Source organism: Bufo bufo, chromosome 3, assembly GCF_905171765.1.
Source record: "Bufo bufo chromosome 3, aBufBuf1.1, whole genome shotgun sequence".
Lineage (NCBI taxonomy): Eukaryota > Metazoa > Chordata > Amphibia > Anura > Bufonidae > Bufo > Bufo bufo.
The window spans coordinates 527,747,290-527,765,727 of record NC_053391.1 but is presented as its reverse complement, the minus strand read 5'-3'; the positions used below and the strand labels follow the sequence as shown (position 1 = coordinate 527,765,727).

Genomic DNA, 18,438 nt, shown 5'->3' with positions numbered 1-18,438 from the left:
GAGAGACTTCGAAGAATCAAGAACAAAATTTCTTCTGTATGAAGAGCCTTCTACCTGTAGTTTCACAGGTTCAGTAGAAAATTGTATGGACTCAGATAGAGCTCTTCCATCGACAGATGACACCATCAATGGTCTTTGCAGGCGTCGGACTGGAATACGATATTGATCCACTATGGCTTGCTGCAGGAAGTTTCCTGCCGATCCGGAATCCAGAAGAGCCGTCTCCGTGAACTGATTATCACCAAACAACAAAGTTGCCAGTAGAGTCAGGGGTGGAGAGGAATTATCTTCACCTAGGGCCGCCTCTTCAACGGACCCTAGGCTCTGGAGTTTCCCGTATTCAGGGGACAAGTACAGAGCACGTGATCAGAACCACCACAGTAGAAACAAAGTCCTTTGGCACGGCGGTGATCACGTTCCTGTTCAGTCAGCCTAACTCAGTCAACCTGTATGGGCTCAGGAACTGTAGACAACATGAAATGCAGAGGGTTAGGAGCTTGCTGAAAAGAAGATGCCAGGCGAAAAGATCTCCCCTCACGTGCCAGTTCTCTGGCATGTTTCTGGAACCATAAATCAAGTCGAATAGCCAGGGAGATGAGATCATCCAGGGTGGAAGGAACATCCCGTCCGGCCAGCTCGTCTTTAATTCTCCCACAGAGGCCCTCCCAAAAGGTGGCCACAAGTGCCTCATTATTCCAGCCGAGTTCAGAGGCTAGCTTACGGAACTGCACTGCATACCGGCCCACGGATTAGTTCGCTTGATGCAACAGCAGTAGGGAGGATGTGGCTGAGGTGGTGCGTCCGGGCTCACCAAACACCCTGCGGAAGGCTTCTAGGAAGGCCTGTTGATTCATTATAACTGGGTCGTTCCTTTCCCAGAGAGTATCAATCTAGGCCAGTGCCTCCCCAGTAAGGTGTGACATAAGAAAAGCCACTTTGGTTCGGTCCGAGGCAAATTGGTGGGGCAAGAGTTCAAAATGAACGGTGCATTGATTTATAAACCCCCGACACTGCTTAGGATGCTTAGGATCACCATTAAAGCGTGGAGGAGCTGAGAGACGAGTTCCAGATCCTGGTACGTAGTAAGATTGCGGAGCAGGAGCCGAGTTAACCGTGGCATAGGAGCTCGATGACACTGGGTTAGCAGACGTCAGGAAATTTAGACGCATATTCACATTATGTAAATAGGACAGTATTTGATCCTGCCTCTCACGCTGTTGGACCAACTCCTGGTGTAACTCGGTGAGACTGGGAGGGTTCGGATCAGTGGGGTCCATGGCCTGAGCAAACTGTTATGCAAGTGGGTGTGGACCCACTGCGTCACTGACTGGCTGTACTCTGGAAGGGCGTAACTAAGCAACTACCTGGTCTTCACTAGAGCCTCTGATGGTGAGGATAGTCTTGAGCCATTTGGGTAGTTGCCAGGTGCCACTCCAGAGCAGTCCCCGAATCAGTGGAAGCTGACCAGGGGGTCAGAGTACCCAGTGCAAGCACCGAGGGGACCTGCGTGGCCAGGAGGAACCGGGTCTGGACAGGCAGCGATCAAGAAAGGTTAGTAAGCGAAGTCCAAGGTCAGAGGCAGGCGGCAAACAGGCAAAGTCCACTAAGCAGAGTCCGGTACACAGTGAAGCAGATAAGAGAAACACCTTTGCACATGCAGCTAGACAAGCTAGAGACCATGAGTTGCTCAGGCATCTTCCTGTGGTAGGAAGTGCCTTTAAATACCTTCTGCAATCCAGCCATAGGCTGGTGAGACAGAAGGCGTGTGCTGCTTCGTAGGTGAAGAGAGACACACCTATGCAAGTCTCCAGCAGGAAGGAAACTCTGGCATGGAACACAGATACCATAGTTAAGCTGCCTGCTGCCCGCACTTGTCAGCACGGTGCATGGCGGCAGGGAAAGAGGGAGCCTGCCGCCCTTGCCTGCGGTTAGGGGCAGCAGCGCCGTCACGGACCGCTGGGCTAACAAACTGTTTGCATTGCCTTTGTACACCACAGAATATTACTTGGACATGAAGTTCCCGAATATTGCCTTTTTTTATATTTTACTTAAATTTTATTTACATCCTTATTTACAACTTTTTTTTTTTTTTTTTCCTAATGTTAAAAAGATTTCAATACAAAACATTTCTAAAACCTTTACCATATGTTCGTTCTGTGAAAATGGATATTACTTGTGTCATTTATCTAAGGACTGGGCACACAGCAAGATGACAAAGGACTAAAGAGCATTTGGAGGCCTGTTTTTCTATTGCTGGAGACCACTACGGCTGGTCGTTGAGATCTTCACTGTGACCGCAGCTGTCTAAAAACAGCACAGTCATAGCAATCTGCAGCGTCTTTCTAATCTGGTGTCTGGCCTGGAATTTGTCTAAATTGGTGTCTGGCAAGGAGTTTGTCTAGATTGGTGTCTGGTCTGAGGCCTGTCTAAATTAGCGCCTGGTCTCTGGTCTGTATAAATTGATGTCTAGGCTGGGGTTTATACTACTAGAAGGTCTGTCCTAATGGGTTTATTAGGGTGGTCTGGTCTATAGTCTATATTTAGGGTTTCTGGGATTTCTGTTTTTTGGGGGCTATAATCTGGGATTTACATTTATTTTCAGGCACCTGGTCTTCAAGGTCTGTGTGTCTATAAAGAGGGTGGTGTTTAGTTGGCATTTGTTTAGATATTTTGTCAGTGGTCTGCATTTATTTATGGAGTCTAGTCTGAGATCAGTATTAATGTTGGGGTACACTTAAGGGGACATATGTACTATTTGTGGTTTAAAGGGTCACAGAATTTTCATAAAACTTTTAATATGTCCAGGGCTCCAGATGCGACTTAGAATTGCAAAATGGCGACAAGACTTTGTAGTCTCGTCGCCATTTGCGCCTAGACCCTCAGCTGCTCTGCCTTTCACACATGAGTTAAACTGACATGGCACGCGCTGCTGTCAGCACGTGCCATGTTCTCCTCAGCAGCACAGGGGAGAAGGAGGCAGTCCCTCCCCCCTGTACCGCCGCTGCCACCAATGGACTGATAGCAGGGAGGAGGAAGGGCCACTGTGCCACCAATGAATATAGTTTATGCCTGAATAAAAACGCAGGCCTGCGGGTGCCGGCCATATCCCATACCTGGCACCCAGCCTGTATGACTGCACGCTGCGATCCGCCACTATTAACCTGTCAGGTGCGGCACCTGAGGGGTTAATTGCGGCGGATCGCAGCGCGCAGTCATAGAGGCTTGGTATGGGGATATGTATTCAGGCATAAACTATATTCATTGGTGGCACAGTGCACCTTCCCCCCCCCCCCAGTATTATAACTATCATAATCATTGGTGGCAGTGGCCACAGGGTCCCCTCCTCATTGTTGGCAGTGGCAGCTTCTGATCGGAGCCCCAGCTGTGGTTACCATGGCAGCCAGGACGCTACTGAAGCCCTGGCTGCCATAGTCTGCTCCCTGCTGCTGTGTGTACTATGCACAGGGCAGCAGGGACAGTGTGAAGTCCTATTCACCCTAATAGAGCTCTATTAGGGTGAATAGGACACAAACCAAACATAAACTGAGACTAAACTGGTTTTTGTAGCATAATATAAATATACTTTATTCAATAATTACCATAAAATATTAGATGTGATACATCGGATAAAAAAGTGGACTACACATTTGAGGACATAACACAATAAACATAACACACATCCCCCAGAGGAAGGCATTTTAGCCGAAATGCACGTCGGGGTACGTGGCTCTCCTGCGGTGGACTCTACTGGTTCATGGGTATGTTACTCCATGGGGTGTGAGGCTTTTGCATATGTTATATGTTTCTAATACACTTGGCCATTTGCCACATGTGATAGAGGGATTACTTTTTGCATTTACTTGTTGCGATCCCCTTCTTTATAGAGTCTGTGTTCACTAAAAGTGGACACAGCCACTTAAGTGACTAGCTTATATGTATGTATACATTTTTGTTTACGGCCCATTTCTAGGGTATTGATGGTTACTTTCTCCATGCTCACAGATATATGCACTTGCACTTTGATATGATCTGGGTATTTGTGTGACTTCTGTATACATTAGTGTATCCATTGTGTATTCCAGCCAATTTGGATGTTTTTTACTGTCCTCCACCTACTTGTTTAGGCTCCATTCACAAGTCCGTAACGAGTTTTGCGGATCCACGGATCCGCAAAACACGGAAAGGCGGCAATGTGCGTTCCGCATTTTGCGGACCACACATTACCGGCATTAATAGAATATGCCTATTCTAGTCCGCAATTGCGGACAAGAATACGAAATTTTTTATTTTTTTTGTCAACAGAAATGCGGACCCGGAAGTGCGGGTCCACATTTCCGGAGCCGGGCCGCACATCGTGCCACCCCATAGAAATGAATGAGTCTACAATTCCGTTCCACAGAATGCGAAACGAAATTGCGGACGTGTGAATGGACCCTTATTGTGTTATGTCCCCTCAGGTGTAGTCCACTTTTTTATCCGATGTATCACATCTAATATTTTATGGTAATTATAGAATAAAGTATATTTATATTGTGCTACAAAAACCCGTTTAGTCTCAGTTTATCTTTGGTTTGTGTATGTTGTTGTACACTGAGTGGGTATGTTATTTTAGGGTGTTCTTCCCACATAGGATCATTATATGTGAATGTAGATCTATGTGCATTTTGTGACCAATATTGTTTAATCATTAGGGTGAATAGGACAAGGGATGAAAAGATCCCAGGTTCTAGCCCCTAAACGGGGTAAATAGTTATTAAATAAAAAGTAAATAAAAAAAGGTTTAAAACAAACAAACACCAGAATATTAAGTTTAAATCACCCCCTTTCCAAATTTTACATATAAAATATATAAACAATAAATAAATATTACATATCGCCACACCCAAAAAAGTGCGAAATATTAAAATATTTAAAAATATCTCCTATGCAGTGAACGGCGTAACAGAAAAAAAAATTTAAAACTTGCAATTTGCCATTTTTTTGTCACCTTGTCCCGACAAAAATTCGGTTTGGACTGTTCTATTATGGTCCAGACGTTCCATAAAATGTGGAATGCATGCAGCTTTTTTGGTGTTTTATTTTTTTCACGTGGTATTGAGTATCGCAATACTTTTTTATGGTATCGAAATAGAGTAAAAATTTTGGTATCGTGACAACCCTAGGTAAGACGTATTTATATATTTTTTTTTTATTATACCGTGATTATATGTATTTTAAATTTGGCTGCTAAATTTTTCAGGTTAGGAGCCAATGGCTCCTTGATATTTTTTTTTACTTTGGAGCCCTGATGTTATAGAGACATTAAAAGCTTTGTTCAGTGGGAGTCTGAGTGCTGAGACCTCCCACGATCGCTAGAGCGAGGAGAGAGAGGTACTTGCATAGCATACTCTCTTTACTAGCTGCGTGGAGAAGGAATTGACTATGCTGCCTATAGATGTTTGTTGAAATGTAAGGAGTGAACTTGTAGAGAGAGAAATAGGCTTTTTTTTTTTTATATGACAATACAAAGTTTCTTATTTTCACCTGTACTAGTGATTTTGCAACGTTCATTGAAAGTACAGTGACTGTTAAAAGGGAAACTTTTTTTTCCATAAATTAATAGTATAAGTGAATATAATATAATCTTATTACACAAAATGCCTATTTCTACCCCCTGCCTTCTCATTAACTGACTATAACATTTTATAACCGAAATACTCCTCAATAACAATGAGAAAATCATATGCGAGCGCCGACTCAATAGATCCGATAAACAAGAACACACATGTACATAAATGACAGAATATTTTATTAATTAGTCACATAAAGGACAATAAATAGACAATAGTAATAAGTAACAGCAGTAATGTGGCGGCACTGCAGATCAGCGCCCCACCAAGGTATCACAAAAATCGATGTATCCCCTAAGTACACCTCTCCTGATGGCCTGAGTCAGCTGAATAGCTAAATCGAGATGAACTCTCATCCACAGGCCAGAGGGAAACGTGGGCTTAAATGACAATGCAAGTGTTAGCATGCCAGCCGAACCATGAGAGTTAACCACCTCCGGACCGCTGTACGCAGATTCGCGTTCCGGAGGTGGCAGCGCTGCGCACAATCACGCATATACGCGTCATCTCGCGAGACGCGAGATTTCGCTCAAAGCCGGCCCGCGCATGCGCATCGCGGGCCGGCAAAATTCAAAGAAGAAGTTCGTCACCAGCCTGCCAGCAACGATCATTGGCTGGCAGGCTGGCGATTTTCAAAAAATCCAATCAAAAGTCATATAACAGATCATATTAGTAAATATGATCTGTTATATGGCTTGTCTGCTTCTCTGCTGGTCCTTTTCGTCGGTTGGATCCAGCAGAGAAGCAGACTGAACTGTGAGTACACCAAACACTTCACTGTAGCCCCTGATCACCCCCCTGCACCCCAATTAACCCTTTGATCACCCCTTTGATCGCCCCTGTCAATCACTAGTGAAAGAAAAAAAAGTGATCAGTGTAAACTGTCACTTTTTTTTTTTCACTGGTATTGGCTGTTAGGTTTTAGGGATAGTTTAGGCCCCTTGGTTAGGTAGTTAGCGTCAGTTAGCGCCCACCCCACCGCACCGCAGTCACTTTTATTCGCTGAATAGCGTATCGCTAATCAGCATTTGTACTTTTATAGTATCTGTAAGTGATCAAAACTGATCACGGTCAGATCTATAATAGTATTAGTGTCACTTTAGTTCGCCCTCCACCCAAAACGCAGTGTTTGCCCGATCAGGCCTGATCGGTCGCCCACACGTGCGTTCACCCACGCCCGCCCCACCGCAGTGACAAAAAATATATATTTTTTGATCACTGCACATTCATTTTACACGCACTGCGGCGATAAAAAAATCTGTTTTGATATTTTTTATCAACCGCAGCGGCCTCCGGTACTTCGCTAGCCTCCCCTTTGTAAGACAGGCTTGCTTTTTTTCTTGGGTAGTCTCAGGGAATACCCCTAAATTGAGTAGTCCAAAATGTCAAACAGGGGGTATTCTTCTGAAGAGGCCTACAGGATTCTGACCCAGTCGGATGAGGAGTGGGAACCCTCATCTGATGAATCTAGCGGGTCAGAATATGAACCTGTGGAAAGCAGTGGCTCTCTGACCCAAAGTTCGGACGAGGAGGTGGAGGTCCCTGGCAGCACCAGGCGTACCCGGCCCCGTGTCGCTAGACCACAGGTTATGCAGGATCCGCTTCAAGAGCAGCAGAGTGGGGCTGTCGCTGCCAGATCACGTGGTGAGGCATACACCAGCAGCGCAGCCCTCCCTGGACCTAGTACCAGCACTGCCGTACAACATGGTGACGAGGCGAGCACCAGAAGGGCAGTTGAAGCTGGTACGGTGGCACGTGCACTAGTTACCCCGTCGCAGCCACCGCACAGACAGGCCCGTAGAGCCCCTAGAATCCCTGAGGTGCTGGCAAACCCTGATTGGCAGTCACCAACTTCAGCCGCACCAGTAGTTCCCCCTTTCACCGCCCAGTCTGGAGTTCGGGTTGAGACGGCTCAAATCGGTTCGGCCCTGGGATTTTTTGAGCTGTTCTTGACTGCGGAGCTCTTGGACTTAGTCGTGGCAGAGACCAACCAGTATGCCACACAATTTATATCCGCCAACCCGGGAAGCTTTTATGCCCAGCCTTTCCGGTGGAAACCAGTCCAATTTTCCGAACTTAAAATTTTTTTGGGCCTTCTCCTTAACATGGGCCTGACAAAAAAGCATGAATTGCGGTCATATTGGTCAACGCACCCGATTCATCACATGCCCATGTTCTCTGCTGCTATGTCCAGGGCACGATTTGAGGCCATCCTCCGTTTCCTGCATTTTAGCGACAACACCACCTCCCGTCCCAGAGGCCACCCAGCTTTTGACCGGCTCCACAAAATTCAGCCCCTCATAGACCATTTCAACCAGAAATTTGCAGATTTGTATACCCCCGAGCAAAACATCTGCGTAGACGAGTCCCTAATACATTTTACCGGGCGCCTTGGCTTCAAACAGTACATCCCAAGCAAGCGTGCCCGGTATGGGGTCAAATTGTATAAGCTCTGTGAAAGGGCCACAGGCTATACCCACAAATTTCGGATCTATGAGGGAAAAGATCAGACCCTGGAGCCGGTCGGTTGCCCTGACTACCTGGGGAGCAGTGGGAAGACAGTCTGGGACTTGGTGTCACCCTTATTCGGCAAGGGGTACCATCTTTATGTGGACAATTTTTACACAAGTGTGGCCCTCTTTAGGCATTTGTTTCTAGAACGGATTTGCGCCTGTGGCACCGCGCGAACTAGTCGCGTGGGCTTCCCCCAACGGCTTGTAACCACCCGTCTTGCAAGGGGGGAGAGGGCTGCCTTGTGTAACGAAGAACTGCTCGCGGTGAAATGGAGAGACAAGCGTGACGTTTACATGCTCTCCTCCATTCACGCAGACACGACAATCCAAATTGAGCGAGCAACCCGTGTCATTGAAAAGCCCCTCTGTGTCCACGACTATAATGCGCTCATGGGAGGGGTGGACTTCAATGACCAGATGTTGTCTCCGTATTTAGTTTCCCGCAGAACCAGACGCTGGTATAAGAAGGTGTCTGTATATTTAATTCAATTGGCGCTGTACAATAGTTTTGTTCTCTACAGTAAGGCTGGGAGAACACGATCTTTCCTCAAATTCCAGGAAGAGATCATCGAGAACCTCCTTTACCCAGGAGGTTCCGTGGCCCCATCCACCAGTGTAGTTAGCCGTCTACACGAGCGACATTTCCCCAGTGTCGTTCCTGGTACCTCAACCCAACCGTCACCCGGAAAAAGATGTCGTGTCTGTAGTAGGAGTGGAATAAGGCGTGACACCCGCTATTTCTGTCCTGACTGTCCTGACCACCCTGCCCTATGCTTTGGTGAGTGTTTCCGGAAGTACCACACACAGGTACACCTAGCATAGGGATTGCATCTTACAGGACAGGCACACAGGGCTATTAGGGCCCTTTTACTCTCAGCTGCTGCAAACCTCTCCTTTCACCTGGGATAAAGTGCATAACGTACTTCGCCACATCTTTGGGCGATTTGCGCTTTGCACATTGTCCCATGGGGAAGGAGAGGTTTGTTCTATAAAGGTAAAAAAAACTAAACAAAAAAAAAATTACCGGTAAGTAAAAAAGTTTAAAAAAGTTAATATGTTCTGTTCTAAAGTTAATAAAGTTATTGCTTTGCGGCCTGGTTTTTTCTTTTTTGTTTTGTTTTTTTTACCTTCCAGGTGGACCAACCGATCGACCAGCTGCAGCACTGATGTGCATTCGGACAGAAGCATTGCGCTGCTGTCAGATTACACGCAAGTCGGTGTATGCGGCGCTGCAAGACGAGATTTCTCCTCTGCAGTAAAAGATATGTTTGCCGAGGCATATGAGCTGAGGAGGTGGCGGTGTTCATATACTTTGGCAAACACTTTGTATATATAAAAAAAAAATCCCGGCAATGATTTATTCATCCACATCGATTGATGTGAATGGAGAAATCTGGTTTGCCAGGGCATACGAGCTGAAGTGGGTATGGATGTTGGGCGGAGCTCCTATGTCCTGGCAGACGCCTTTCCCCTCCTTTTTCTTTTTTTGGCAGAGATTTTTTTATCCACATTGATCGATGCGAATGAAGAAATCTGTGCCATTCATTTTTTTCTTTCAGCCCAGAGGCTGAACGAAAAAAAAAAATCTCATTTCCCGTATGCTCAATATAAGGAGAATAGCAGAAACTCCTAATGCTGGGCATACATGTAATGATTGCGGAGACCCTCAAATGCCAGGGCAGTACAAACACCCCACAAATAACACCATTTTGGAAAGAAGACACCCCAAGGTATTCGCTGAGGGGCATATTGAGTCCATGAAAGATTGAAATTTTTGTCCCAAGTTAGCGGAAAGGGAGACTTTGTGAGAACAAAATCAAAAAAATCAATTTCCGCTAACTTGTGCCAAAAAATTTTTTTTTCAATGAACTCGCCATGCCCCTCATTGAATACCTTGGGGTGTCTTCTTTCCAAAATGGGGTCACATGTGGGGTATTTATACTGCCCTGGCATTTTAGGGGCCCCAAAGCGTGAGAAGAAGTCTGGTATCCAAATGTCTAAAAATGCCCTCCTAAAAGGAATTTGGGCCCCTTTGCCCACCTAGGCTGCAAAAAAGTGTCACACATCTGGTATCTCTGTATTCAGGAGAAGTTGAGGAATGTGTTTTGGGGTGTCTTTTTACATATACACATGCTGGGTGAGATAAATATCTTGGTCAAATGCCAACTTTGTATAAAAAAATGGGAAAAGTTGTCTTTTGCCAAGATATTTCTCTCACCCAGCATGGGTATATGTAAAATGACACCACAAAACACATTCCCCACCTTCTCCTGAGTACGGAGATACCAGATGTGTGACACTTTTTTGCAGCCTAGGTGGGCAAAGGGGCCCACATTCCAAAGAGCACCTTTCGGATTTCACAGGTCATTTTTTACAGAATTTGATTTCAAACTCCTTACCACACATTTGGGCCCCTAGAATGCCAGGGCAGTATAACTACCCCACAAGTGACCCCATTTTGGAAAGAAGACACCCCAAGGTATTCCGTGAGGGGCATGGCTAGTTCCTAGAATCTTTTATTTTTTGTCACAAGTTAGTGGAAAATGATGATTTTTTTTTTATTTATTTTTTTTCATACAAAGTCTCATATTCCACTAACTTGTGACAAAAAATAAAAACTTCCATGAACTCACTATGCCCATCAGCGAATACCTTGGGGGCGTCGACTATAACATTTTACTGATTCTACATGTATTGATAAAGTCCCTACACATCAGGCAGAGTTGTGACAGATTTTCACTGAGTTCAGGTTGCAGCTGCTGCCCATACATGTCTATGAAGGGGAGAGGGTGAGGCAGAGGAAACTGCTGCAGAAAAAAGGGGCAGATATACACCTAGAGACTTTGCTTCTACTTTTAGTAAGTGTTCTGCTATCTATCCCCAGTGCTGAATTCACAAGGACACTGCTCATTAATTACTGTATGTATAATGACCTCCATGCACCTGTGTGTGAGATATAGGGAAGCAGGACTTTCTCTTCTTTTTGTGTGTAGTATATGGGAGACATCTTGGCAGCTAGCAATCTTTGCCCCTTCTGGGTAAAATGACAACTAGAGATTGAACTGGCAGAAGTGAAGACAAACAAATAGTCACATAATTTCCAGCAACACTGCTACTCCTGATGTACACAAACAATTGCTCATTCTGAAAGGTTATTTGACCAGTCACGTCTGTCTTGTTATGAAGGGGGTCCGAGCATCACACATGTAGTTGTGTCATGTTGTTGATGCAGCATTATTCCTTATATGAATTTCATTAGAGGAAACGTGTTGGTGCATTAATGACCGATATCAGCACTGTTTTTTGGGTCAGTTAGATGCAAGACGCCTACTGATTAGTGTCTTATTGACCTTATATCACGTTTTGGGCAACTCATTTAAATAATAGCAGTCTTTACTAGCTGCATAGTTCGTAAAGATTTGATGTGCAGTATTTTTACAATATACGACCATTATTTTCTAACTGTAAGTGAAATATAACTTTATTGATCTGTACCTCAGGAGCGAAATATTATTTTTCCCAAATTGTAGCTGCATTGTAAGTGCTGCACGACAATGCTGATAATGTTTCGATTGGACACGTTAACAAAACACCATGTAATGCTTAGCCTGTACATTTCTGGAATAGATTTTCTGTTCTAATTATCTTTTTTGTTTCTCAGTCATTTGATCCCAGTAGCTTTTTGCTAGATATGATTTGTCACTCAGTAATATAATTGCATTTGAAAATTGCTCTAGCCCTAACCAACTAAATAAGCGTTTTTGTAGTGCAAGAAAATATATGGCACTGAAGACTGCAAGATCAATATAACATTTCCCCTTTAATGTGCAAATTTGTAGAGCGACAGTAAATCTTTTTTTTTTTTTTTTTTTTTTTTTTTTAAGGCCATGTGCTGATTATTTTGATGCCATTTCATGTTTTCGATAAAAAGTCTGCATTTCTGTACAGAATTGTCATGTACGTTGCTTGAATGCTCGATTTTCCTGTTTCTTGAGAAAGCCTTCATGTTTTATCAGTGCACCATCCCATTAAATAAATTATCTTGTTTTGGAGATTTTGTGTTTTGATTCCTTGATTAATGGGGAAATCACTAAGTTGAATGCGATTACAGCATTGAGGAAAATCTTGCACAGGAGTAGAAAATGAGATCTCGCTTGTTCCTGACATCCATATGTCTCTTCCTTTTAATAAAGGTTGACGAGAAGGCTCTGAGACACATCACAGAGATGGGCTTCAGTAAAGAAGCAGCCAGACAGGCACTCATGGACTTCAGCAACAATTTGGAGGCAGCTTTAAATTTCCTTCTTGCTGGCAGCAAACCAAAGCCTGTTCAAGGGCCACCACCCCGAGGTATATATATCACTGATCATAACTAATGGCTGATGTCTAGATGTTGTAGATTCTTTGGATTATACATTTTTTCTGCGATGATTTTAATATAATAATAAAAGGCTTAATTCTAGCTATGAACCATATACCTATTTCTTTACGTTGCTTGTATTGCGCAAGTTTCTTATTCATAATTTCTAAACTCGTTGCACCTATAGTGTTTTGTTGTTGCTGTTTCTTTAACCTCAAGGCTTTAATGAGTGAGTTATAACTCAACTACTTACCAGTAAACCAATAAATAATTGTATTAATTGTGGTAATTATTTGCATATAAATTTATTCTGCTCAGGAGAATAGACAGTATTTTATCTTAGTGTTTTACTGTAAATTACAAAGATTTGATGGGCACAATGCACAGCTGACATCCCACCGCTTCAGCCGGAACCAGATATAAATCAGGCCCTGGCTGTTTAACTCCCTTAGGGCTCTTTCACACTTGCGTTCTTGTCTTCCGGCATAGAGTTCCGTCGTCGGGGCTCTATGCCGGAAGAATCCTGATCAGGATTATCCCCATGCATTCTGAATGGAGAGAAATCCGTTCAGGATGTCTTCAGTTCCGGACCGGAACGTTTTTTGGCCGGAGAAAATACTGCAGCATGCTGCGCTTTTTGCTCCGGCCAAAAATCCGGAACACTTGCCGCAAGGCCGGATTTGGAATTAATGCCCATTGGAAGGCATTGATCCGGATCCGGCCTTAAGCTAAACGTCGTTTCGGCGCATTGCCGGACCCGACATTTAGCTTTTTCTGAATAGTGTCCCGGCAGCCATGGTAACCAAAGTCCTGGCAGCCATGGTAAAGTGTAGTGGGGAGCGGGAGAGCAGTATACTTACCGTCCGTGCAGCTCCCCGGGCGCTCCAGAGTGACGTCAGGGCGCCCCAAGCGCATGGATCATGTGATCGCATGGATCACGTCATCCATGCGCATGGGGCGCTCTGACGTCATTCTGGAGCGCCCCGGGAGCCGCACGGACTGTAAGTATACAGCTCCCCACTACTACTATGGCAGCCAGGACTTTAATAGCGTCCTGGGTGCCATAGTAACACTGAAAGCATTTGGAAGACGGTTCCGTCTTCAAATGCTTTCAGTACACTTGCGTTTTTCCGGATCCGGAGTGTAATTCCGGCAAGTGGAGTACACGCCGGATCCGGACAACGCAAGTGTGAAAGAGGCCTTAGGTAGATGCACATTCAGTAAGGGCTGCAGCATCTTTGTGATGAGATATAGCCTTGGGGAACCCTCTGTCACCATATTATTGCCCCTGCAATATGATTTCAGATTTGCATTGTCTTGCCATTAATCCCCCAGGCCTGCCATGGTTAATGGTAAATTTATCATCCAGCATGACCCACTGCAATACATTTGGTGCATGTCTAGACATCCTGTCTAAGTTTATGCCATCTACAGGATTAATAAGTATGTCCAAAGTCCTTTAAGGGTACTTTCACACTTGCGTTTTTCTTTTCTGGCATAGAGGTCCTTCCTAGGGGCTCTATACATACTATAGAACTGATCAGTTTTATCCTAATGCATTCTGAATAGAGAGCATTCCGTTCAGGATGTCTTCAGTTCAGTCTTTTTGACTGATCAGGCAAAAGATAAAACTGCAGCATACTATGGTTTTATCTCCGGCCCAAAAAACTGAAGACTTGCCTGAATGCCGGATCTGGCATTTTTTCCCATAGGAATGTATTAGTGCCGGTAAAAATGTGAAAAAAAATCGAAATGGATCCGTTTGTCCGTATGACAGACGGATCCGTTCTTGCAATGCATTTGTAAGACGGATCAGGATCCTGATCAGTCCTAAAATGCAATCAGTTGGCATACGTTTTGCGACAGAACTGCCTGCCGGATTCCTCTGCCGCAAGTGTCAAATTAGCCTAAGAAAAAAAAATTTTTAATGTTTGTATGGTGGCAGAATTAATAATGAAAAGCTACAACTACAAACATTTATTAAAAAGTTGTGACTCTTTGAATGTGGCGACACAAATGCAAAATGCCATTATTGTGCAAAAATTCTTCTGTAATTTTTTATTTGTTTTTCAGAGGTTCACAATGCAGTCCAACTGTGCAAGGCCTCAAAATGATGCCATTAAAGTGATTTTCCAAGACTTTTATACTGATGACCTATCCTCTGGATCTGATCGTGGGGGTCTGACACCTGGGACCCCTGCCTATCAGTCGTTTGGGAAGGCACCATTGGTTGCAGTAGCACCGTGGCCTTCTCTCAGCTCACCAAGCACAATGCCATACATTGTATAGCGCCTGTGCTTGGTATCACGCTTAGCCTCATTCACTTTGATGGGGCTGAGCTGCTCCTAGGCCATGTGACCGATGAACGTAATATCACATGGCCTAAGCTAAGCTGTGATGAGGCTTACTGGCACTAATGTAATGGTGTCAGACCCCCATCAGTCAGATACTGATGACCTATCTAGAGGGTAGGTTATCAGTATAAAAGTCTTGGAAAACCCCTGTTAAAAATACAACTTGTCACGCATAATAAAGGTGTCATGGTTGTGTGGCCAGATAAATCAAAACAAAATGGAAAAAATGCTGCCTTCTACAGGCCCAAAATGTATAGCATCTTTCAGTGGTTAAAATTGTTACCTTTTTGTACTTTATTTTTGTGGCCTTTTCAGAGATTTACTGGACACATCTCCATTCACATCCTAACCACTGCTATCATCTAGACTGAAAAATCTGAATCCTGAGTAAGGCCTCATGCACACGGCCGTTGTTTTGGTCCGCATCCGAGCCGCCATTTTGGCGCCTCGGATGCGGACCCATTGACTTCAATGGGGCCGCAAAAGATGCGGACAGTACTCCGTGTGCTGTCTGCATCCGTTGCTCTGTTCCGTGGCCCCGCTAAAAAAATATAACTTGTCCTATTCTTGTCCGCACTTTGCGGACAAGAATAGGCATTTATTTTGAAGGCTGTCTGTGCCGTTCCGCAAATTGCGGCACGGACGCTATCCGTGTTTTGCGGACTGCAAAACACACCACGGTCGTGTGCATGAGGCCTAACTGCGTTATAGGCAAAGTACAAGCCGAGACAGAGAAACTTTTTTTTGCAGGCCAGCTTCAACGTCCCCAGATATTCTTTTTTGATTGTGAATTAAATGCAAAATACAACTGAATGTAATAATTTGGTTTTTAATATGTAAAATGTCCTATGGACAGGTAAAGGAAAAGGTCGAGGAAGAACACGAGCAGAAGCTGACGATGAAGTATCTAATGCTAGACCTTCTGCACCTAGTACACTGTTTGACTTTCTGGAGTCCAAAATGGGTACTTTTTCACTCGAAGGTGAGAGGCACATTTATTTGATAATTTTATGTAAAAGCTGGTGATGTACTTAAAAAATAAAATTGTCATTTAATTGAATCATAATTTTACATGTTTATATTTAAGTAAGAAGCAGTTATCACTAATTCTCGTCATGTCTTGTAATGAATTTTTAAATCTTGCTAAAAAAATAATAATAATTCTTATAGTTTACAATAAAGGGGTCCAACAGCACCAGACAACCATGACTATTTCTTTAAATATTCGGCAGAGCTCTCATGAAACAATCTGCCCGATCATAAGAGAGCACAGTCCTCTCCATCTGCTTCCACTAATCTCTAAACTTTTATATTCTTTTACACTTCTTTTAGAGGTCTTGTGTGTCTTCCGAAAAGGATGCATATGTAAGGAGAAGTATTAGAAGTTCTCGCTCAGGTAGCACCCCTATCACTCAAACAGAGAGTTGTATTTTGTAGAGTACCACAACCCTTATATCCAGGTGCAAGGGTACCAACTTACACACCCTACCAATGTATCTCCTAGCATCTCAGTGGCATATCAAAAATGTATGGGGTTATCTGAGAATGAACTATTGATGACCTCTCCTCAGGATAGATAATATCTGATCCTGGGTGTATGTTGATAAGCTGCTAGGGGGTGATGTGTTGAGATGTAACCTGTAACCTCATGTCTATTGGTTACATGGCCTTCCTGCAACTGAAGTAAAGGTGTCTGAGACGGAAAACCAAGCACGGGTGCTATGCAGTGGACAATGTTTTGCTTGGTGTACACAGAAGCAGCAGTTGTCTGAGTACCGTAGCCGCTTGACACCGTTGATCAATGGGGCTGCCCAGTGTCATTCTGCCTCCGATCAGATATTGATGACCTATTCTGAGTATAGGTGATCAGTTTGAGGGTCCCAGGCAACTCATTTAAGCATAAATGCTTAGAGAACAGAATCCTTTGACACATGCATTATACATTTGCTCATGTGGTTTTCATTAAAGAGTGTTTTTTTGTTGTTTAATTAAGTACCATTACCTGCGAGGTATGCTCTGCGAAAGCTGCCATTGTTGAGTTTTTATTTTATTTTTTTCAAATATCCCTCGCTTGCCCTGCTGTATGCTCCTGCAGTTTTTGCACCCAGTATGTTAATACTGAGCATCGGTACAGGGAGTAGGAGACACCAGGGTTTCTCAGTGGACATCTCCTTCTCCCCGACTGTGCCGTGGTCCAATCGTAGCCGAGAGCATCACAGCCAGGGAGAAGGTGAGCTATTTTTTTTCTCCCTGGCTGTGACGCGCTCCGCTGCGTTTGGACCACGGCACAGACGTCAACTATTATTCTAATATGAATGTTGTTGTAGGACATGTTCAATACAATCTATAATGACTGAAGTCACTTAGTTCTGTTAATTTTTGAGTTTTTCAAGTTAAGAGACAATTCTCCCTCAAGATTTTATTTGCTATTTGGCTATGTATTTTTTAACATAGAAACGAGATTGTGGGCTCTCACTACACTTGAACATAAGAAGTACAGTTATACCGTCATAAAGCCAGTACATTTCATTGTATAGGTAATTGTGACGGCTCCTTCTCTTCCCATGATTGCAAAGTATTTTTAAAGGATGTATAGCTCCTGTGTATAATGAATTGATTGGATTTATTGTCAGCTAGTAGGGGGGTTTGATTTTTTTTATTGTGACAACTTATATTTTAATAAGTTTAACGACTCTTTGGTTTGGACTTGTACATCTCTTTAGAGTTATGTCAGATGAGACTGTAGCCTGTTTTTAATTTAATCTGTTTTCTTGGCACTTCCACTTAAGTACTAGATACCCCAATGAAACATGTAAACGTCATATTTTGAATATGCATTATTAAAAATTAGGTTAGAATTGTGATTCTGGATTTTGCAAAGCCCTCTTCATTCACTACACAGATTAAAGGGAACCTGTCATCCCTATTATGCTACCCTCACTGAGCGTTTCTAAATGTTCATTGTGTTACCCTAAACATATAAATTACACTTTAAATTTCATTTGCAGACGAATTCAATAAGTATTATGCATTTTTGTACTTCCCGCCTTTTATGAAAATTAACATAAAAGAGTCATATCTTGTGTGACCAGAGAAGAGTCAGATTTTTAAGCTCGGAGTCATCTCAGGTTAATTTGCATATGTATCAAATCTGTTTTTTTACACAATAAAAGCACACAGAGCTATGGGGACTGGGTATTGCGGATGTGCTAGCGGCCATCTAGCAACCCATGTCCTCAGCTCTATACACAAAATCCCGGGGACAGGTTCCTAAGGACAGCTCACCTCACTTTACTGCTCATGCACCATTCTGCTCTACTCCCACCGTAACAGAACTGAGCAACAGAAGCATTTCTGATTTTGTAGTGTTTCCCACCCTTGAGATTGTCACTGACAAGTCCCAAACTAAGGGACTACACCTCGCTTGTCTGTCAAATTCAAAATACTTCAAAAGTCCTTTTCTATATTTTATAATGTTTCAATATTTGAGTAGTTCCCTATTTGCCATGTCTAAGTTCCTTATAAATGTTACAAAACAGAATTAAAGGTAACAGACTACCGGGGTCATTTATTAAGACTGTTCTTAATAAGCCCCTGCGCTG

General features: G+C 43.6%; 1 protein-coding gene across 2 annotated transcripts in view; it reads left to right on the top strand.

The window, feature by feature from the left end:
• TDRD3 (tudor domain containing 3) overlaps positions 1 to 18,438 on the top strand; it is a 367,839-nt gene that overhangs the window by 270,027 nt on the left and 79,374 nt on the right. The window contains exons 9-10 of one of the 2 annotated variants that reach the window (XM_040425380.1): positions 12,316 to 12,472; positions 15,693 to 15,818. In XM_040425380.1, coding sequence (XP_040281314.1) covers positions 12,316 to 12,472; positions 15,693 to 15,818 — 283 coding nt within the window. Of the gene's footprint in view, positions 1 to 12,315; positions 12,473 to 15,677; positions 15,819 to 18,438 lie in introns of both variants that reach the window. The other variant, XM_040425379.1, reaches the window with a different exon arrangement.